Source organism: Selaginella moellendorffii, unplaced genomic scaffold (genome assembly GCF_000143415.4).
Source record: "Selaginella moellendorffii unplaced genomic scaffold, v1.0 SELMOscaffold_70, whole genome shotgun sequence".
In the NCBI taxonomy this organism is placed as follows: Eukaryota; Viridiplantae; Streptophyta; class Lycopodiopsida; order Selaginellales; family Selaginellaceae; genus Selaginella; species Selaginella moellendorffii.
In genome coordinates, this window is record NW_003314331.1 from 200,836 (window position 1) to 221,485 (window position 20,650).

Consider the following 20,650-nt stretch of genomic DNA (forward strand, 5'->3'; position numbering starts at 1 on the left):
GCTTTTCTACAATCGCGTTGGAACCTTCGTTCGAGAAAAATCTCGAGGTATGGAGACAGAGCAATTTCACCGCTAACTAAGGTTTGCGCCTAGATCAAACTATTCATAGCAAGCTCTTGTATGATTCCAGATCAAGTCCAATCTCGCCGAGAAACATTGACGAACTGCCGAGTTTTCTGTATCTCCGGAAGTTTACGAGGCAAACAGTTTTGTTTTAAATTTCAAATGAACGAATATACTTCGACTTGAGATGGCGGCGGGACATTTCCAGGTTTAACAACTAACTGCGAGTGGCAGCAGCTCCGGCAGCCTCGGTGGTAGCGCGAGCATGATCCGGCCATGGAAGCTCTCAATGGCGTCAAGAAGAGGCATTTCAGGGCAGAGGCTTTCCAGTGGCCCTTCTCGACCAAGCGCAAGAAGATCTCCAGGGACATCAATGTCGCTACTCCTTCTCCTCCTCCTTTACCTCCTCACCCTTCCTCACTCCTCCTCCCTTGCCCCCGGTACCAAACTTTCTCCGCGCGCTCCAGGCCAATGCTCTTCGGACAATGTCGGTGAATGGGAAGGGCTTCCTATCGAATCCTTGGTCGAACAGGGCAGCTTGGTCCAGGGTCCAGAGCACGCTCGGGTCGAAGAAGGATCATGGTGGGGATTTGATGAACAAGAAGAGGCAGCTGGAGCTGTGGGACTTGGCGGGGTTCTCTCGTGAGAAGTTAAAGCTTCTCAATGAGATTGAGGTGCTCATCGACTTGGAGGAGAATGCTTTGAACATGGAAGCTTCTGCTAAGGTTGGTCGAAGGCTCCTTCTTTCTTGAGTTTAGACCGTCGTTTTATTTCTTCTTTCTTCTTTATAGGCCGCGGAAGGACGTCTTCGAAGCTTGCTGGATATCTGCGTATGCTCTCAATGCCAGGAGAATATAAAGAACAGGATAGCTCTACCGAAAAGTAAAGAGAGAAGGAGAGGCGCTTCGTTCTGGGAAATGTGAAAGAAGCTATGGAGCGTGACCGGGTTGCACTTGACAACTTTCTGCAGAAGCAGAGGCTCAAGCATGAAGCGTCTAAGCAGAAACTTAAACCCGAGAGGCTATTCGCGACGTATACGAATCGTGGCCAGAGCAAGCTGGTGGACTCGAGGAGCTTTGAGCGACGTTGGAACACGATCGAGGCATATCCCGGAATGATCATCATGGAGGCGCTTGAAAATTTTTGGAGCTCGTGCCCGAGTGTAACGGACTAATTTTTCCGATGCCAGAGAAAGATTGCATGTACTGGTGGTTTCTTAAGGTAAATTAGGGTACGTTCTTTGAATGCTGCGTGCTGCCAACCAACAATTGGAAAACTCGAGAAAGTTCTTTATTGCTATTCTCCTCGTATGGTGGAACCATGTGTAAGTTGTTGACTAGCAAAAGCCCTGCTGGTGAAATCCATAAAATTTGTAAGTTTAGGGTTTGATAGCAAAAGGCTTGAAAGATGAGAAGTTGGTGGATGAGTTTAATATTACTATTAACAGTAACTCAAAGTTTATGAGTGAAGTTATGAGAACTTTGACTGTATTACTAATGATTCTTGATTATAATATAATTTTGGGTTCACTTTGGATACATAAACACTACTTAGAGTTAGACTGCAGTGGCATAATAAATACTTTAACATTTGAGGACTACATATTGCCTCATGGGTGATTGCAACTTATCTAAGTCTAGAAAATACAAGAGAATAAATCAACATATACATACTGTGGGAGAATCAATGATCAGAAAATCAGAATTGAAATAGATAATGGTTGTGCAAGTTCTGGAATACTTATCGGGAAACTCGGGGTTAAAGTAGTTCACGATTCCAAGTATTTTGCAGAAAGACTAACTCCATAAGTTCAAATGAAAGTTATGGAATTGGTATGTTATAATTAAACTTTTTAGAAAGAAGAAATTTTATTGGTCTAGAAGATTATAGAGAAACCATATTTCTTGGGATTGACTGGCTTCATAATCACTCAGCAATAATTAACTACAGGAATCATATTGTTACTTTTATATCCAAAGAGTTGGATTGTTGGTATAGATTTCAATACCCATCTGGTATATATGAAGCAAGTAAAGATAGATTTGGCAAAGAGATGAGTAGTTTGTGTTGGTGCTCATTTTGACCACAAATTTAATAAATACTTTTTTAGCACAGTCCATTTTGTTTGGTTTGTTTTGCATTACCAGATTATGGTCTTTTCATGCCTTTCCATTGTTGGTAATTCTTTTGAAGCACTATGAAAAGCAAGGGTGCAAGATGATACATTAATTATGGGAAGTTGACTACAAGATATATATGTAATTTGCTTTAGTATATGTGAAAGTTACCACAAAGGTGATATATACACGTTAGCTAGTAACTTGTTTTGGTATGTACATAGTATAATTCTGCCTCCTTGATCAAGTTATGATCAAGTTGCGATGGAGCCAGAGATCACAAATCAGAGGTAACACTTAAGTAGTTTAGTAATTTTCAAAATAATGGTGCATGCCATATATAGACATGTATTTATTCCAACTCATAAGTTTGTATTTTATACATTTAGAAAAAAAGAAAACTATGTAGGAAAATTTGGATAAATTTTTGTCATAAGAAATACTCAATGAAATATTATAGTTGTTTCAAAGTCATTTTACTCTAATCTATGTTGGTGCTTAGTGTTAGACAATTTTAATAAATAATTTCAATTAAATATACCATGAATATCCAATAATATTTCAATCCAATGCTAAATAAAACACTAATAAAAATAACAATAATGTTAATATAAATAAGATATATAGGCACCTGGCGTTTAATTTGGGTAATATAAATGAAACCATAATTGTTTCAAATTACAAAATGAATAATCTTGTTTAATAGTGAGTATTATTTATAACTATAATATTATTTGGAAAATATAAATAATCATTCTCTTTCTGTTAAACTTTATACATATGTATAAATATATATGTTATATTTTTTAGTGAATAATTTATTTGTACTTTTCAATTTATCTAAATTTTTTGTTTTCATAAACAAACCTGTAGAAAGGTAGTGGATATATCTAAAATATGCTTGGATATTTTAAGATATTTTCTAACAGTTGTTATTCATTTGAATTAATCTGTAAACTTTCTTAAACACTTCTTAATATATTCTAGTTTATTCTACATTCAAATGGTTGATATTAAATAAGATTAATCTTGTGTCTATAAATTATCAATATCTTTATAATTATAAACGTTTCTTTGACCAAATGGATTAATAAATTACTATTAAGCAAATTAAGTATTATTGCATGCAACGTGCACCAAATTATTTGTTTGCTTAACCAAACCTATAAGGGGATAGTGATTATACCTAGAATATGCTTGGATATTCTAGGATATTCTACCATCTAACAGTTGTTATTCATTTAGACTAATCTTGTATCTCTAATTTATAAATATGTTTTTAGATTATAAATTTTTCTAAACACTTTCTAGTATATTCTAGTTTATTCTACTATGATTAATCTTGTGTTTATAAATTATCAACATGTTTATAATTATGAACTTTAATTGATCAATTGGATTAATTTATAGAAATAACACTACTATTAAACAAACTAAGCATTGAATGTAGCAATGTGTAGCAAATTATTTTTACTTATGATAATATTTATTCAAACAGAATCAAAATATAAAACAATTTATGTTATGACTCATGTCCAGAGAGGTATATGTCCATGAGAGAGGTCCCCTTGGTCCACAAAAGCCAGAGCTCAAGCATGCACGGCTTTGCCTTTAGAACTCAAAAACTCCAAGCTTAACAATGTATTGGTCAACAATCTGATCCTGTGCAGTAAGAATTGTGATGTGATTTGGAGAACCATTCTTGTCCATCCTAAAGAATTGCTCCAGAGCTTGCTTGCCTTTGCCATAACCAAGACTGAGGCCCTTTTTTTTTGGTGGCACCAACATAAACTATCTGTCTCAGTAACAAATCTATCTTTACTGACTTCAAATACACCATTTGGATATTGAAGTCTATACCAGCAACCCAATTCACTAGATTTAAAAGTAACAATATGATTCCTGAAGTCAATTATTGCTGAGTGCTTCTTAAGCCAATTCATCCCCAAAAATATGGTATCTATATTCTCTTTTATACCAATAAAATCTGTACTTTCTGAAAAGCTTCCCATTTTATACGTTAAATTCTCAATTCCATAACCATCTTTCATTTGCACATCTGCAGTTAATCTTTTTGTAAAATACTTGTAATCACGAATTGCTTTGAGCCCAAGTTTCTTGAGAAGTTGAAGTGTTATAGCTGACCAATCAGAACCATTATCAAATGCAATTGTGATGTGATGATCATTGATTCTCCCACTGTATTCTGCATAATGAAAAGTAGTACATATATGTTGATTTATTTTCTTGTATTTTCTGCACTTATATAATTGGTAGTGATCATCAAGGGTACCATCAATCTCCTTGAGGCAATATATAGAATTATTGACCTCAAAAGTTAAACTGTTTATAGTGCCACTGCAGTCTAACTCTAAGCAATGTTGATGTATCCAAGGTGAACCCAAAATTATATCATGATCAAGAATCAATGGTTTTACAGTCAAACTTGTTCTAAATTCACAATCCTCCACCATAAACTTGAAATCTTTAACTTGTGAATTACTGTCCACAGTAATATTGAATTCATCTACTAATTTCTGTGAGATAATATCGCTGTCACAACCAGAATCCCAAAAAACATTGATTTTCCTCTCCAACCCATGATCCCCATATAGCCTTCCAAAAGTTTCTGCCATCAAACCCTAAATTCCCAAAATCCTAGAGTGTGGGAATTTATAAGCCGTCAACTCTTTCCCTTTTATTTGTTACGTGTTCAACCCTTTGAGCTCGAGAACATCCTCTTGTTAGCAACCAAGTGAACATCGATGTCCTTGTTGCGCCAAAAAGTAACCTCATCACCGAGACCGAGTGTTTCCAGTGTCCGCAAACCTGGAGATCACAGGATCATTTCTTTTGCTGTCAATGTTTTTACCTCGTTCTTCCATTTTCCTAACTTCCACTGGCTACGTTGATCCAAAGCACACCATCATCCACGTTCAAGCGCTCTCCTTCCTGTCGTGTAAGATGCAAATTCATGGATTAAACAAAGTTTCTACAAGACAAGTCACGCAAATTATCCAGACAACATGGCATTTTAAACCTTTTGGACAGCCAGAATAAGGGAAGCTCATTCGACACACGAAAAGTATGCAAGCCAAGCAAAACAGAAGAAAAACGAGAGGAAACACGAGCTTTTGTGGCTCTACCAACATGAGTGACAAATCCATGGTAAGCTTGCGGAGCTGCTTGTTTAACAAGGCCACTGCTGGTTGGAAGGCATGCTGAGCGAGAAAATGATGAACATTGGGGGCCAATGGGACCAGAAACTTCCATGCTTTGCTGTAGGATTACGCAACGATTACATACCTTTAAACCGCTTCCCCTCTCCTTGCTTTATCCTTGTTCTTCGCTGTTCTTGCTTGTGTTCTGCTCGTTTCTCTTGAGTCCCCATGCCTTCCTGTTAAAAAAAGCATTAAATCATTCCCACAACTGTTTCCCACGATGTTGTAAATCCGACTGACCTCGGGCATAGATGTTGGACGTGAGAGAGTACGCAGAGCCTGTTCCGTCGTCGAGCTTGAGAACCGACTTGAAGGCCATCCAGCCAAGCTCCACATCTCTCCACTTGAGGCACGAACTTAAGAATACACCAACGCGTCCGCCTTGCAAGGCCACGCTCTTTGAGCGCCTCGTTTTGAGCGAGAGAACTTCCCACCGATGCCTCTGTATCCAGCCATCGACCATCTAAAGCCTGCCCGGAATCCTCTCTATCAAGCTCTTGGTTTTTTCTGCGTTTTCTTCTGTGGCATAAGATACAAATGGGACCAACCTTTGTTTCCATCAAGGACAGATTATTAGTAAGAAATGATAAAGCGAGCTCATATTTTTCATACCTCGAGCCTGACCAGTTTGCCGCTGCTAAAAAACCTGCAACGTTTCAAGTTCCTTCTCCAGCCATTGGAATGCAGCAAGATCGCTTGACTTATCCCTCGACAAGCACCAGCTCTACGTCAATATCTCTGCAAGAAAATATATAAAAATCACCTGGATGCTAGAAACGAATAGCCAGATACCTCTCTTTAGACACGATGCAGCATTTCAAGTTCTTTCTCCAGCCACTGCAATGCAGCAAGATCGTTTGACTTATCCCTGCACCACTCAACTGGTAGCTCTACGTTAATATCTCTGCAAGAAAAAGGAAATAAGAAAATCACCTGGATGCTAGAAAAGAATAGCCAGTTACCTGCGTAAGGACAAAACTTCCATGTTTTTCTCAAGCAACACGGAATGCTCTTTGAGAGCATCTTGTCTGTATGGCTTCCCAACCGCTCGAATTGCCGCTGCACTTAATATATTTTCTAGCGAGCCGTGCTTCCTCATAAGTTTCAGAGCTGTTTTCCGTCCAAAACCAGGCACACCGGGACCACCATCAGCAGCATCCCCTAGCAAGCATCCTTGGAAAGAAAAAAACAAGAAGAAATAATCAGCCAAACTTACGAAACTGGATATATACGAAGTCCCAATTCAATCCCAGGCTCGCGTTTGTGTTGTTCAACGTAATCCTTGACAGTGTGAAACGACCACCTCCGTAGATCCGCAAATGGAATCAGCAGCTCAACGTTTTCCGAAACGAGCTGCTTGAAATCTTTATCCGGGGATGCAAGACTGCTTTCAAACTCCTGTCTGTTTTCAAACTCCTGTCTGTAACTTGCCGAGCTAGTGTCGTAACGACGTCGTCCGCTTCAGCATTATCAACTAACCTGTCAGCAAAGAACTTGGAATTTTAGCTCATGGAAAAATGAAAGATCGAGGACATACGTCGAAGAAAGCATTGGAAACGAGAGAAACTCGCCTCTAAACCCCTTGTCCATTTGAAGCTCGGATCTAGAGGCTTGAATTTCCTCCTTCCAGCCTTGTAAGAAGGAAGAATTTTTCTCCTATAGTCATTCCCAAATTCGCCATCGAAAACCTGCGCTATGCTTCAACCAGGCGAAGAAGGAAAGGAAGGAGACGGTGAAGGAAGAGAAGATTGCCAAGAGCAAGATGGAAGAAGGAAGTATCCGGTGGAGTGTCTCCACGACGCATTCGAGCATAGATATCGAGAGCTTCACCACCCTCGCCGCTGCTGGCCATACCCGAGAATCATGCAGTTCCATGTCACCACACTACGATGGCTCATTCCTTCGAAAACTCGACGAGCCTCTGTCAAGCTCCCACATTTTGCGTAAAGATCAATCAAGGTGCTCGCGACGAAGAGATCCGAGTCTAAGCCAAGTTTTACTGCTTTCCTGTGAATCTCCCTGCTCCTCTCTAAGAATACCACCCGTTGACCATCCAAAGCCTGCCCGGAATCCTTCTCTATCAAGCTGGAACAAGCCTTGAGAGCACCAGGAACTGATACTCGATCCGGTTTGTACCCTTCGTCTCCCAGACGAGCAAACAACTGTAGAGCCATTTCACCATTTCCACTCTGTGCATATCATATCCCTGTACGATCGAATTCCAGGAGACAACATCGCGATGTGGCATGCTGTCAAATGTTCCACGAGCATCTATCATGCTTCCGCATTTCGCGTACAGATCAAGCAGGATGTTGGCGACGATAATGTTTGAGAAGTCACCTGTCTCGGAAACATCCCTGTTAATTCTCCTGCCTAGTTGTAGATCTCTCATGCTTCTACATACCTTGAGAGCACCAACAACAATGCCAATGGCTGGTTTCAATCCCTGACGTTGCATTCGTCTGTACACTCCATTTGAAAGACCCTGAGGTTTCTGCAGAAGTGGACCAACCTTCGCTTCCATCAAGGACAGACTATGGATTCTACGAAGGCCGTAGTAAGAAACGATAAAGCGAGCTCAAAATTTTCATACCTTGAGCCTGATCAGTTCACCGCTGCTAAACAACCTGCAACGTTTCAAGTTCCTTCAATGCAGCAAGATCGCTTGACTTATCCCTCGACAAGCACCAGCTCTACGTCAATATCTCTGCAAGAAAATATATTAAAATCACCTGGATGCTAGAAACGAATAGCCAGATACCTCTGTTTAGACACAATGCAGCATTTCAATTTCTTTCTCCAGCCACTGCAATGCAGCAAGATCGTTTGACTTATCCCTGGACAAGCACCACTCAACTGGTAGCTCTACGTTAATATCTCTGCAAGAAAAAGGAAATAAGAAAATCACCTGGATGCTAGAAAAGAATAGCCAGTTACCTGCGTAAGGACAAAACTTCCAAGTTTTTCTCAAGCAACACGGAATGCTCCTTGAGAGCATCTTGCATGTATGGCTTCACAACCGTCCGAATTGCCGCTGCACTTACTAGATTTTCTAGCGAGCCGTGCTTCCTCATAAGTTTCAGAGCTGTAAAACCAGGCACACCGGGAACACCATCAGCAGCATACCCTAGCACAAGCGCTCACACACTCGCGACTCCAAGCTCAAGCACAAACGAGAATGACTTACAGTGAAAACGAGATGCCATCCGACTTGCTCCCGCAGTAGCAAAGCGGCCATCCGATGGAGCTCGCCGTGGCGCCACCAGGAACTGGGGATTCCGAGCTCGCCCTGGCGCCATTCTGAGCGGGAGCGCGCTGTGCGATCCAAGACGCGGCCGCCATGGACAATTGTACCCTAAATATTTTTAAAAATTTCTGTCGGCGTTGGCTTGGAAATCGCTCGATCGAGAGAGAACTCTCGCGGCTAAGCGCCCGGACCAGGCAGTGGGAGAATGGAGGATGAAAGTCAACCGCCTTGGATCAAATTCACAAAATGACAACAGATTGCCGCTCGATACATGGCCTCTCGCCCTTTCTTTCGACGATCTCACAGCACCACGAGCTCGGCCTCATCCTGCTCCTGCTCCTCTCGCTGCATCACGATTCTCGCGCATCTTCTTCTCTGAAACAGCAAGATTTCAGCTCGCGAGCCAGAGATCGAGAGAGAAAGAGAGAATCTTTGCCAAGATTTCGAGTGTGAGGGAGAGATTGAGAGTGAGGGAGAGATATTTCGGGAGAGATTGCACGAGATTTCACCTTGCGCAGCTTGAGCCTTGGCCCTTTCCTTGTCCTGGCGCTGCCGTTGGGATTCACTGATCCCGCGACGTTCCTTCCTCGGCATTCTCCTCTTCCCCTTCTTCTCGTTGTCGGCTGCCCTCGTCGAGCTTTTGCCCGCCATCGCACCTCCTCCACACAAAAAACCCTCGCAACGAAGCAATGAAGAAGAAACGAATATTCATGTTTTTAAATTTATTCCCGCCCTCGCATACAAGATCCTAGCCGACCACGTGGCAAGGCGAGCGATTCAAATGAATTACCATGCCAGCCGAGCATTACCATGGCGTTCTTTGTTTTTAATTTGACGGCGTAAGCTCTGGTGACTGCCCCGCATACACGATCGTAGCCGACCACGTGGCGAGGCCATGGTGGCCGTGGCAGCAGACCATTTCCAGGTTTAACGACTAACTGCTATAACATTGTCACGCGAACAGAGTGGCGGCAGCTCCGGCGGCGCAATGCTCTCGGGGTAGCGCGAGCATGATCCAGCCATGGAAGCTCTCAATGGCGTCAAGAAGAGGCATTTCAGGGTAGAGGGTTTCCAGTGGCCCTTCTCGCGCGTGGCTATGGAGTGGAGGCCTGGCGCCGGCACCGCCAAGCGCAAGAAGATCTCCAGCGACATCAATGTCGCCACTCCTCCTCCTCCTCCTTTACTTCCTCACCCTTCCTCACTCCTCTCCCTCCGGCAGCTCAATCACTCACCACCACCGCACGATCCAAACTTTCTCCGCGCGCTCCAGGCCAATGCTCTTCGGACAATGTCGGTGAATGGGAAGGGCTTCCTATCGAATCCTTGGTCGAACAGGGCAGCTTGGTCCAGGGTCCAGAGCACGCTCGGGTCGAAGAAGGATCACGGTGGGGATTTGATGAACAAGAAGAGGCAGCTGGAGCTGTGGGACTTGGCGGGGTTCTCTCGTGAGAAGTTAAAGCTTCTCAATGAGATTGAGGTGCTCATCGACTCGGAGGAGAATGCTTTGAACATGGAAGCTTCTGCTAAGGTTGGTCGATGGCTCCTTCTTTCTTGAGTTTAGACCATCGTTTTATTTCTTCTTTCTTCTTTATAGGCCGCGGAAGGACGTCTTCGAAGCTTGCTGGATATCTGCGTATGCTCTCAATGCCAGGAGAATATAGAGAACAGGATAGCTCTACAAAGCGTGAGAACCAAAGGTTTGGACGATGGCAAGGTTATTTCAGCAAGAACGAATGTAGCGACTGCAAAGCAAGAGGATCAGACAGCACCAGCGCTGGAAGGTCCCAAAACCACGAAGGTGACACTTAGATATAGTTTTCTAGGTCGGAAGTATTGATTTGGTTGCGTGTTCTCAGCTTCCAGAATCTCTCGAAAAGGAAAGAGAGAAGGAGAGGCGCTTCTTTCTTGGAAATGTGAAAGAAGCCATGGAGCGTGACCGGGTTGCGCTTGACAACTTTCTGCAGAAGCAGAGGCTCAAGCATGAAGTGTCTAAGCAGAAACTTGGCGAGGTGAAGGGGAGCTTTCTTGGGAAGTATCTGAGCTTTCTTGACAACTCACTGGACGATGCTCTCCAAAAGGACGATTTAAGCGACAAGCACGACCAGGTTTTCAAGTCTTTTACGTGTTGCTTTATTTGATCTCGAGGTCTCACTTTAGATTTCCTGTGTTAGGATTCAGAAGGTTTGGAGGATCCTTCCAAACTTCGCAAGGATCAAACTCCTGAGCTGGAACGATCTTCTGAAAAGTCCGATGATCGTACCGAAGAATCTATTACAACTAGAGAAGCTGGAAGAAAACCTGCAGACGTTTCGCTTAGCACAGACGCGAAAAAGCTTCACGAGACAATTCACAAGCTGCTGGACAAGAACAAGCAGCTCCAGGAGATGCTCTCCGGGCGACAAAACTCGCACGATCATCAAAGACAGAACGTTAACGGGCTGGAGCACATTACAAAGCTGGAGATTTCTTGCAGCTGCAAGAGTCCGTGGGAGATGAGGCCCCCGAGAATTTTCAACTTCACCAGAAAGACGACGTCGAGAGTGTTGCAAACTTCTGGAGAGCTTGATATTGGGAGTCTTGAGGAAACTGCAGGGACAAGAACAGGCTACGAGGGGTTTCCTCAAGGCTACTCGTACCTCTACGTCTCTCCAGCTTTCGAGACAGAAAATGTCGACCCGAACACGCAAACTCGTAACGAAGATCGCTCTGCTAGTAAACACGTTGTGACGAATCCCGTGAAGCTTCACAAGCTAAAGCAAGAACAGGAGGTGACGCACAGCCAGGAACAGAACTTTTGTCCAAAGGTACCTGAGTTCTTTGATGAAACTTAGCCGGTCTTTCAATCTTTTGTTATTTTACTCCAGTTCAAGCTCTCGTCACTGCCGGCGTTATGCAGCAGCTTCACACAAACAACATGTGATTCCAGAGGTTTGAAGCAGCTTGATTTACAACAGCCGAAAGTTCGTCCCCAGTTAGAAGAGAGTAAAGCGAAAACTGATGAACATTCACTAGTAGAAAGACAAGACAAAGCTGTCGACGCTGGAGACTCGAGTGATGAAACTGATGTTTCTAGCGCAATGCTTATAGACGTCATCAGGTAATGCTTGCTCAATAGCGTTACTCGTTCTAAACTGTTTGTACTTCAGGAACTGGAGGATGCAAGCTTTAGTACCGAAAGATTTGCTGGAAAACAAAGACTCCTGTACTCAGACTGCTGTAAGCTTGACCGAGGTTGGACAAATCACAGAGGGAAAGCCTGTTGTCGAGAAATTCACACAAGGTGGAGGAAAATCTTTCGTCTTCATTTTTCACCTTAACTGACGAAACTGCTTGTTAATTACTAGGAGATGCTTTGCTAGAACTCTCACTTCTGTGCCAAGAAGAAGAGAATAAACTGAAAGCTTTGGAGGAACTTGATGTCAAGGACTCTCACAACAATCTATCAGAAACCACGGAAAACTTTTCCGGTGACGAGCTCATTGAGGTAATGAATCTATTTTCTTTTCCTCTTCCTTTCATTTACAGAATTACAGGTGACGACTCAACTTTCCGAAAGCGTCGAGGGCGTTGCGAGAGATCGGTCAACCGAACAACTGGAGGCTGCGTTCAAGAGAAAAGTAAGTTTCTTTTGAAGATCCTGAAGTAGAAAGGAAGCCTAGCTAATGCGGTCACTTTAGTCCAGGAAGAGGAGCTTGAGAACATAGTTCGCATGATGAGCTCCAAACTGGTGGAAAGCCAAGATAGAGTTGATGCGCTAGAGAAATCTCTCGCAGAGAAGAACTTCAAGGTGGAAGAGATGCTCGAGGTCTTGAAGACTTTTCAAGCCGAGGAATCCCAGGACAGCTGCAAAAGGATTGCAGCACTGGAGCAAGCGTTAGCCGAGAAAAGCTTTAGCATGGACCAGATGTCTCGGGCCTTGGCCACTGCGAATTCTTACGCCGAGCAGCTGCGAAAAGATTTCGAAGAAGCATTCGATGATACACTGAGGAAAGAACTTGCGACTAGCCAAGACACTATCTCAAACTTAGTGGAAGAAGCGGCCGAAAAGGACGTAAAACTCGAAGAGATGAAGCTGGAAATGGAGGCCATTCAGAACCTAAAGTCCGCTTCCGATGTGAGTCGCACTGGATTGGAAGCGAAGGTATCAGAAGAAAGACACAACGTAAGTCATCGCAGAACTTTTTCTCTATCTCTCCATCAGAGCTTTTGTTGATCGCTACTTGTTGCATCTTTGCAGGCGAGGGAGGCGTACGCGAGCTTGGAGTCTGTGAAAAGTGAGCTTTCGAATTGCCAAGCCAAGGCACGGACGATGGAAGAAGCTGTTGCACAGAGAAACGCCACCGTGCAAAGGCTGGCGCTTCAACTCAAGGAGATGGAGAATTCTCAGTCCGTGTTTGAGAAATCCCAGGCCATGCTAACCAGGCAGCTGGAGGGTGCTAGAAACAGTGTAAGTCCAACTTCTGGATCACCTTGCAAAAAAACTCTTTGTTCTCTTGCAGGTGAAAGAGATGGTACAAATTCTAGGAACCGAGCGGCTTAGCAACACCGAAAAATACGTGTCTCTTGAGGAAGCCTTGAATGCCAAAAGCACGAAGATCAAAGAGCTGGAGCTCAAGGCACAGGAAATGCAGAAGCTCAAGTCTGCGATGGAGCTGGAGATGAAGAATGCAACAGAGAATGTTAGCTTGCTCTCTGATCGAAGCCAAAGTTGTAAGTGATTCTCAGTTCATGTTCTAACTGTTTTTTATTTTGTCTCCGCAGGCGAAGAGCTTGCATGCCACACTGAGCACCGTCAAGCGTGATCTCTCCAGAGCGGATCACAAAACAGTGGCGATGGAGCAGTCTCTCGCGGCAAAGGACGCAAAGCTACAACAGTTGCAAGACCAGGTGGTGGCTCTCGAGTTTGAGAACTTCCAGCTGCGAGGCCAGTCGAGAGCGGCCGAGAAGCAGTCCAGCGATCACAAGCGCCAGTTCGAAGACCTGGTTGCCATCAACGAGGAGCTTCTCAGCTTTTCTCAAGGAAAAGAGAACGAGGTATGGCGCTAGTGCGCTTGTTTCACTCGCTAGAAAGCTGGCGCTTTGTTTCTCGTTCCAGCTGCTTGCATGCCGGAAGAAAATGGCCGGGCTCCAGCAGAAACTCTCGCAAAAATCGGTGGAGTGTTCGTCGCTGATGAAGGAGATCGAGGCCTTGCAGCTCGACTCTGGCCAGACGCAAGCAGTGCTCATGCGCGAGCGCTTCCGGGCGATGAAGCAGAGCCTCGCGGACAGCGAGTACGAGGTGAGGCAGCGCGACGAGGCCATCGAGAGGCTGTCCAAGAGCCTGGCATCGGCGGTGGAGACCGAGGACGCGCTACTCCAAGAGGCCGAGCAGCTCAGCTTGCTGCTCAAGACGAGCCAGTTCAAGGAGCACGAGCTCACCGATCGATCCGGGCAGCTCCGCGCGGAGAAGCAGAGCTTGGAGGAAAGCGTTCGCGGGCTGGAGCGAAAGCTGGTGCTCGTGAGAGTGGAGGTGGCGGAGCTCAACGCGCAAAACTCCGCGCTCACGAAGGCGAGCGAGGACAAGGCGAAGGAGATCGCGCAGCTGCGAAGAGAGGTGGAGCAAGCGCGAGGGAAGTGTCAGATCCTGGAGGAGGATTTGCTCGAGAAAGAGGGGCAAATCGCCATCCTCAAGGAGTCCTTCGCGGACGATACCACGGCGTGGTTAAAGTCTTGTACATAGCGAGAGGAAGAAGATGGGTTAAGCTAAATAAGGGAAAATTGACTTAATCTTAAGCTAAACGAGGCAAATTTGCGTTAGTCTAAACCACGGTAAGCTAATTTGTGTTAAACCAAACGAGGGAAGTTTAATTTAATGCGGTCCAGGGTTTGCATTTCAAGTGTATGTAGCTATGGCGGAAATTTATTTCTAGGGTTTGTGTGTTCTTGGAGCGCCAAGCGATGCCGCCGGGCTCCGGCGCGGCGCGATCCCGGTAGGCGCTAGGGCTTCTCTGCAGGTGAGTGGCGGCGCGGCGATGGAATGCAACAGGGACGAGGCGTCTCGGGCGCTGGCGATCGCGGTGGAGAAGCTCGGCGCGCAGGACTGGGCCAGTGCGAAGAGGTTTGCGGCCAAGGCGGACCAGTTGTTCCCCAATCTGGAGGGACTGGCGCAGGTTGTGGCTGTGGCCAACGTCCAGAGCCGGGCGCATGGGAAAGCGGAGGGCGAGACGAACTGGTACGAGATTCTGGAAGTGGAAGCCAGCGCCGATGGGGTGGCCATCAAGAAGCAGTACAGGAAAATGGCGCTGGTTCTTCACCCGGACAAGAATAAGTTCCCTGGGGCCGAAGCTTCGTTCAAGCTCATCCAGGAGGCGTGGTCCGTGCTCTCCGACAGGACCAAGCGAGAAAAGTTCGATCTTTTGAAGAACATGACCAACAGTTCATGGCGTGGCAGCAACTTCGCGACGCAGCAGCAGCAAAGCAGCAACTTTCCGGCGTATCAGCAAAACTTTGCGGCCCAGGGCGTGTTTTGGACGAGGTGCCCTTTTTGCCAGATCCAGTTCCAGTATGGGATTCAGTACCTCAACCACAACCTCGTGTGCACGAGGTGTTCGAAAGATTTCGTGGCGGTGAGTGTAGAGAATGTCTTCCCGGGAAGGGCGCAGAGGCCGACTAGGCGGGGTGGTATGTTCTTCCCACGCAGGAACGCTGCGGCTTTTGCAGCGGCGGCGGCGCAAGCGGCTGCCAACGCTGGTGTTGATACGTCGGATGTCGTTCAGCGATGCTTCAACCAGGCGAAGAAGGAAAGGAAGGAGAAGGTGAAGGAAGAGAAGATTGCCAAGAGCAAGATGGAAGAAGGAAGTGCAGGCAGAGGCAGACGGAGGAAAGGCATTCAGACGAGGACCAGGAAGCTCGACGAGTTTTTGAACCGTTATCCGGCAAGCAACGATGATCCGAAAGAGTTCGCTAGGAAAGTGGCCGAAGACCACCCAGTGAATCATGAACAGCCGAAAGAAGAACCCGAGCCTGTGCCAGAAGAAGCATTCCCCTCGGCCACCGGTCCTAGCGGCGGCAATGCGGAGGAAGAAACGAAGCAAGCTCCTTCGGAATCAAAGGAAACAGAGAGTCCGAAAGTACAGGATGAGACGCAGTTCCAAGTGAATGCAGAAGATCAGGAGGGGAAGGACGACGATGGCCACCAGCAAGAAGACGGCAGGGAAGAAAACCATCAGAATGAGCAGTCTCATGGCAAGCTCGAGGTTCCAGACAGCGATGAGGAGCTTCTGGTGAACTTCAGGAGACCGCAAAGGAGAAGCCTGGAAGTTCCAGACAGCGAAGAAGAAGACTGGAAGCCAGAGAAACCCGCGAGTTCACAGCGGGTGCCAGAGAATGAGAAGCCAGCTAGCGAGAAACCGGCTGCCGAGGAGCAGGCTCCGGCCACCAGACGCTCGTCCCGCAAGCGAAACATCCTCTGCTACAGGTTCGACGATCACGGGGAAGACGATCCGGAAAAGGAGTTCCCGAGCGGGAAGAAAGGCCGGTTCTCCTCTCCCGAGGACTTCCCGGGAGGAGACGATCGTCCTCCGCCCATGGAGCAGGCATTCGGGACTTACGACTTCGACGCCGACCGGACGCTGCTTAAGGTGAAGAAGGGCCAGGTGTGGTCGGTTTACAACGTCGACGACTCGCTTCCGAGCTGGTACGCCAAGGTGACGAACGTGAAAAGCGAGCAGCACATATCAGCGAAGTGGCTGGAGCAGATCAAGGGGAAGTCGCGGGACGTCGATGCGTGGCAGGAGGTGGGACACTACGCGCCGTGCGGCGACTTCCAGCTCCACAAAGATACGCAGAAGCTGAGCCTGACGATGCTGTGCCAGGAAGCCCGAGCGGAGCCGCTGGAAAAGAGCAAGAACAGGTGGAAGATCTATCCTCGGGCGGGAGAGGTTTGGAGTTTGATCCGGGGGTGGGACAGGAGCTTGCTGAGCGGCAAGAACGACGCCAGGACTTTCGTGTACGACTTCGGCGAGGTGTTGAGCGACTACACGCCCGAGAAGGGCGTCAAGGTGGCGCCGCTGGTGAGACGCGAGGGAGGAGGTTTCGTGAGAGAGGCCACGGGGAAGTGGCGGCACGTCGGCGAGGCGGAGCTCATGAGCTTCGCGTACAGGGTCCCGGCGGTGAAGATGGCGGAGCCGCCCGGAGCGTGGCAGCTCGACTCGGAGACTTTCGCGCGAGATACAGAGGAGGAAGAATAAGATGAGAATTGGGCTGCTTCTTCGTCCTGGCCTCTGCTAGAACAGGCTTTAATTTATTTAAATTTTAGGGTTAACTTTAAACAGAATATTCGTTTCCGGTGAAAACGAATATTCCTTTTGGATTGTGGTTGGGTTTAACAAGAATATTCTACTGGCTTACCTGGAATATTCTACTGACGTTTACATGCCGAAAAAGCCCTAAACCCTGGGCTATGGCGCCATCGCAGCAATGGGTGGAGAAGTAGTGAGTGGATTCCATGGAGGAGTTCCTTGTGTTTGATTCCAGCGCTTCTTCTTTTTGCTCGATCCAGCCGCCCCAAGCAGGTCAAGGATGTGGCTCACCAGGACGAGGTCGTGCGCACGCTCGCGAATGCTCTTGAGACGGGGAATGTGAGTGCTTTCTTTTCTTTTCTTGCTTGAGGCCAGCGATTTCTGTGAGCGCGCAGCTGCCGCATTTGCTCTTCTATGGGCCGCCTGGGACTGGGAAGACGTCGACTGCGCTGGCGGTAACAAGGGAGCTCTTTGGGTGAGCTTTTCCTTTTATTCTTGTTCTTGAAGAAGCGAGTGGTTTTTAAATCTTCTCTGTGTGATTTCTTTTCGTTTTTTTTTCTCGTAGGCCGCAGCTTTACAAGACCAGAGTTCTCGAGTTGAATGCCAGTGATGATCGAGGAATAAATGTGGTGCGAACGAAGATCAAGGACTTTGCTGCTGTTGCAGTGGGTCGTGGAGTGAGGTACTTCGCTTTTTTCTGGACGAACGAGTTTATACCTTTGCTTATGCGACCTCGTCGTTGCTTTTACAGTGACTATCCTTGTCCGCCTTTCAAAGTTATCATCCTAGACGAAGCGGATTCAATGACTGAGGATGCACAGGTTTGAGCTATCTGCATTTTTTTTTTTCTCGCTCCCTTCTGATCAATCAGTTCGGGTTCTAGAACGCGTTGAGGCGTACAATGGAAACTTACTCGAAGGTTACGAGATTTTGCTTCATTTGCAACTACATAAGCAGGCTAGTAATTCTTTTCTGTCGAGTGTAAAACTATCATTCTGTGCTTTAGGATTATCGAGCCACTGGCATCAAGATGTGCGAAGTTTCGTTTCAAGTCTTTGAACCAAGACGTGATGCACGGGAGGATTTTGCATATATGCTCAGAGGAGGGGGTGCAAATGGGCTCCGAGGTTACGATTTCTTCTGCTTCCTTTCCTATTGTTCTTATGTTTTACTTTTTTTATATATATATCAGGCACTGGCTACATTGAGTCGAGTGTCCGAGGGAGATCTTCGTCGAGCAATCACATATCTACAGGTTTTAGAGTTCTGTGCTTCTGCGTAATCGGGAACTGTTTGTTTTGTGTAGAGCGCTACGAGGCTTTATGGATCATCGATCACAAGCAAGGATATCCTCAGCGTTTCCGGGGTAAGCCTTTGATCCCTTTGTCGTCAATTTCTAGCGATATCTCGTTGCAGGTTATTCCAGATAACGTGATCCAGTCCCTCTTGCAAGCCTGTACGAGTGGAGTGTTTGATCAAGCTCAAAAGGAGGTGACCAACATCATAGCCGAAGGCTATCCTGTCTCACAAATATTTTCTCAGGTAACTTGGAAGCATTAAGTGCTTTTGCAAAGATAAGATTTCTTCTCAGGTTTACGATCACGTTGTCGAATCGCCTGAGATATCGGACGAGCAGAAAGCTAAAATCTGCCAGAGACTAGCCGAAGCTGACAAGGTGCTAGTAGCAAGAAGAACGAGCTCTTTAACGATTTTTTTTTCATTCTTCCAGTGTCTTCTCGATGGAGCAGACGAGTCTTTGCAACTCATGGACGTGTGCAGCAATACTATGCGAGCACTCTGTAACATGACCCAAGAGTGTAGCTATGTCTAACTTGATTTCTCCACTTAACATGAATTCTCCCTCGCTGCTGTTTCCAGAGTGAGATTTGTCTATATCACACCTTGGAGCTACTTATCTGAGACCTTGAGCAAACCTGGAGGACACGGGAACACCACGCTTCCATGGGAGCTGCTCCACAGCAGGCGCTGCTGGGCTCTTCTTTCCTTCCGGAGCCACACTGGCTTTGGGATCCACCAGTGTCTTCTGGAAAGTTTGCGAGAAACCAGTGGCGATTATCGTGACGTGAACTTGGCCGTCGTATCTCTCGTCGACCACAGCACCAAATATGATATTTGCTGCGGGGTCTGCCAAGCCGGTCACCACCTAAAAGGAGAGAAACCATGAGAACATCAAGTTTTTATGATCGGCTATGGCTATACAGACCTGAGAGACTCGGTTAACCTCTTGAAGCGTCAAGTCCCTTCCACCCGTGATGTTGTAAACAACACCCGTGGCTCTTTCGATCGATCTCTCGATCAATGGAGCTGATGTGGCCTGCTGAGCCGCTTCTTCTGCCCGGTTTTTGCCGCTAGCAGTCCCGACTCCAAGCATGGCGGTCCCTGAGTTTGTCATGATCGCTTTCACGTCTGCGAAATCTACGTTCACCAGTCCTGGAATCTGGAGATGACATTTTTCAGAACAATCTCTACCGAAGGACAATAAACTTACAGTGATAATGTCCGAGATGCCCTGCACACCCTGCCTAAGAACATCGTCCGCGAGAAGAAAAGCTTCCTGCAAAGGAGTGTGTTCTTGAACCAAGTCAAGCAGCCTGTCGTTGGGGATCACAATGAGTGTGTCTACGTTGCTTCGCAGCCTCTCAATGGCGTCCAAAGCCTAGAAAGCTGTCGCATTAGCATCACACGAAAACAAAAAGGTGAGGAAAGAAACTCGCGCACCTGTTGAGATCGTCGTCTCCCTTCGAAAGTAAAAGGATACGTGACAACACCCACAGTCAGTTGTCCCTTCTCTTTGGATAGACGAGCGACGACTGGTGCTGCTCCGGAGCCTGTTCCTCCACCCATCCCGGCTGTGATGAAAACCAAGTCGGAATCAGCGACAGCCACCTTGAGATCATCCTTGGATTCTTCGGCAGCTTCTTCACCAAGGCTCGGTTTTCCACCGGTTCCTGCAAAAGAAAAACAAAATCACCAGAGAAAAAAAAAGGAAAAAGAAAAGACATGCTAGCTTTTGAGTGTCAAGAATCTCTTACCCAATCCCCGAGTGAGCTCCTCTCCAATTTGCAAGCGATTGCTCGCAGAGGACTGCACCAGCGCCTGGGCATCTGTGTTTATGGCCCAAAAGTCTACTCCCTGCGACAAACTTACTTAAGACATGATCGGACGAACCAAAAAACCAAAGAACTTACTTGCAATCCACTTCCAATCATTCGATTTACAGCATTATTCCCACCTCCTCCGATGCCAACCACTTTAATCCTTGCGGAGTCCATGCCAATCGCTTCCAGCACCGCCACACAGCATACCCGCGCCCTTCTCACCCTTCTCGAAATTGAAAACCCCCCATTTCTTCCCTCTCCCTGTCCCTGAAACCCATCGCCCGCATAAATCGAGCAAGCTGAATCCGCCAGGAACGGTCTCGTTATGGGAAAGCATCGCTGCGCCGCCAGCATTCTCCCGCTCTTGCGACCCTAGCTAGTCTTCCATAAACCCTAACCCCTCAATAATCTCCCGCCAATTTTTCTTTCAAACCGTCAATGCAATAATATAGTGCTAGTCCTGCCATGGGCATTCGGGATTTCTGACAATCATGGCTTGCAAAAACTTTGTAACATCATAATTCCATTTGCGTTATGTAGTTAACAAGATAGGAAATGGTGGCTTTGTTTGCAAGGATGACATGTAATTGATCTCTCCGAGGTG

At 46.4% G+C, this 20,650-nt stretch overlaps 6 protein-coding genes across 7 annotated transcripts in view; 4 read left to right on the forward strand and 2 right to left on the reverse strand.

Annotated features, from left to right (window-relative positions):
- Positions 1–513: 513 nt before the first annotated feature.
- On the forward strand, positions 514–1,371 carry LOC9640152. Its single transcript, XM_024659713.1, has 2 exons — positions 514–788; positions 855–1,371. The coding sequence occupies exons 1-2, from the start codon at positions 549–551 to the stop codon at positions 984–986; spliced, it is 372 nt and encodes a 123-aa protein (XP_024515481.1). The 5' UTR covers positions 514–548; the 3' UTR covers positions 987–1,371.
- Positions 1,372–4,870: 3,499 nt separating this feature from the next.
- Positions 4,871–20,650, reverse strand: part of LOC9640153 (5'-3' exonuclease) — a 47,895-nt gene continuing 32,115 nt past the window's right edge. Inside the window, exons 6-14 of the mRNA XM_002985866.2 lie at positions 7,995–8,108; positions 7,806–7,944; positions 6,939–7,741; positions 6,364–6,880; positions 6,194–6,305; positions 6,014–6,139; positions 5,642–5,949; positions 5,487–5,577; positions 4,871–5,132 (exon numbers count right to left, since the gene is read on the reverse strand). The gene's annotated coding sequence lies outside the window, so the exon portion shown is untranslated. The remainder of the gene's footprint in view (positions 5,133–5,486; positions 5,578–5,641; positions 5,950–6,013; positions 6,140–6,193; positions 6,306–6,363; positions 6,881–6,938; positions 7,742–7,805; positions 7,945–7,994; positions 8,109–20,650) is intronic.
- On the forward strand, positions 9,384–14,420 carry LOC9640558 (protein lava lamp). The gene is made up of 13 exons (XM_024659684.1): positions 9,384–10,176; positions 10,243–10,446; positions 10,505–10,753; positions 10,820–11,452; positions 11,513–11,745; positions 11,795–11,928; positions 11,993–12,132; positions 12,182–12,265; positions 12,331–12,810; positions 12,886–13,095; positions 13,148–13,327; positions 13,410–13,682; positions 13,744–14,420. Exons 1-13 carry the CDS (start codon positions 9,670–9,672, stop codon positions 14,365–14,367), a joined length of 3,951 nt encoding a protein of 1,316 aa, XP_024515452.1. The 5' UTR covers positions 9,384–9,669; the 3' UTR covers positions 14,368–14,420.
- LOC9640154 lies at positions 14,550–16,981 on the forward strand. Its single transcript, XM_024659691.1, has one exon. It carries the CDS (start codon positions 14,660–14,662, stop codon positions 16,874–16,876), a length of 2,217 nt encoding a protein of 738 aa, XP_024515459.1. The 5' UTR covers positions 14,550–14,659; the 3' UTR covers positions 16,877–16,981.
- LOC9640155 (replication factor C subunit 2) lies at positions 17,027–18,820 on the forward strand. Of its 2 annotated transcripts, XM_024659707.1 has the most exons (12): positions 17,027–17,120; positions 17,188–17,266; positions 17,323–17,402; positions 17,493–17,609; positions 17,679–17,748; positions 17,811–17,884; positions 17,934–18,054; positions 18,120–18,182; positions 18,234–18,293; positions 18,344–18,469; positions 18,519–18,602; positions 18,657–18,820. In XM_024659707.1, exons 1-12 carry the CDS (start codon positions 17,089–17,091, stop codon positions 18,756–18,758), a joined length of 1,008 nt encoding a protein of 335 aa, XP_024515475.1. In that variant the 5' UTR covers positions 17,027–17,088; the 3' UTR covers positions 18,759–18,820. The 2 variants fall into 2 exon arrangements, with proteins under 2 accessions (XP_024515475.1, XP_024515474.1); XM_024659706.1 differs by having other exon boundaries at positions 17,493–17,748.
- On the reverse strand, positions 18,624–20,435 carry LOC9640156 (cell division protein FtsZ homolog 1, chloroplastic). The gene is made up of 6 exons (XM_002985857.2): positions 20,137–20,435; positions 19,981–20,080; positions 19,667–19,896; positions 19,437–19,604; positions 19,152–19,385; positions 18,624–19,091 (listed from the first exon to the last, which is right to left on the reverse strand). The coding sequence occupies exons 1-6, from the start codon at positions 20,398–20,400 to the stop codon at positions 18,840–18,842; spliced, it is 1,248 nt and encodes a 415-aa protein (XP_002985903.2). The 5' UTR covers positions 20,401–20,435; the 3' UTR covers positions 18,624–18,839.

Excerpts from the sequence above, each read along its gene's own strand:
- LOC9640152 (XM_024659713.1), top strand. The coding sequence starts at position 549 with ATGTCGGTGAATGGGAAGGGCTTCCTATCGAATCCTTGGTCGAACAGG. Across the intron at positions 789-854 it reads ACATGGAAGCTTCTGCTAAG|GCCGCGGAAGGACGTCTTCG; the intron begins GTTGGTCGAAGG and ends TCTTCTTTATAG.
- LOC9640558 (XM_024659684.1), top strand. The coding sequence starts at position 9,670 with ATGGAAGCTCTCAATGGCGTCAAGAAGAGGCATTTCAGGGTAGAGGGT. Across the intron at positions 11,453-11,512 it reads AACAGAACTTTTGTCCAAAG|TTCAAGCTCTCGTCACTGCC; the intron begins GTACCTGAGTTC and ends ATTTTACTCCAG. Across the intron at positions 12,811-12,885 it reads TATCAGAAGAAAGACACAAC|GCGAGGGAGGCGTACGCGAG; the intron begins GTAAGTCATCGC and ends GCATCTTTGCAG.
- LOC9640154 (XM_024659691.1), top strand. The coding sequence starts at position 14,660 with ATGGAATGCAACAGGGACGAGGCGTCTCGGGCGCTGGCGATCGCGGTG.
- LOC9640155 (XM_024659706.1), top strand. The coding sequence starts at position 17,089 with ATGGCGCCATCGCAGCAATGGGTGGAGAAGTA. Across the intron at positions 17,403-17,492 it reads GTAACAAGGGAGCTCTTTGG|GCCGCAGCTTTACAAGACCA; the intron begins GTGAGCTTTTCC and ends TTTTTCTCGTAG. Across the intron at positions 18,470-18,518 it reads TCTCACAAATATTTTCTCAG|GTTTACGATCACGTTGTCGA; the intron begins GTAACTTGGAAG and ends ATTTCTTCTCAG.
- LOC9640156 (XM_002985857.2), bottom strand. The coding sequence starts at position 20,400 with ATGCTGGCGGCGCAGCGATGCTTTCCCATAACGAGACCGTTCCTGGCG. Across the intron at positions 19,605-19,666 it reads GGAGACGACGATCTCAACAG|GCTTTGGACGCCATTGAGAG; the intron begins GTGCGCGAGTTT and ends ACAGCTTTCTAG. Across the intron at positions 19,092-19,151 it reads AGGTTAACCGAGTCTCTCAG|GTGGTGACCGGCTTGGCAGA; the intron begins GTCTGTATAGCC and ends CTCTCCTTTTAG.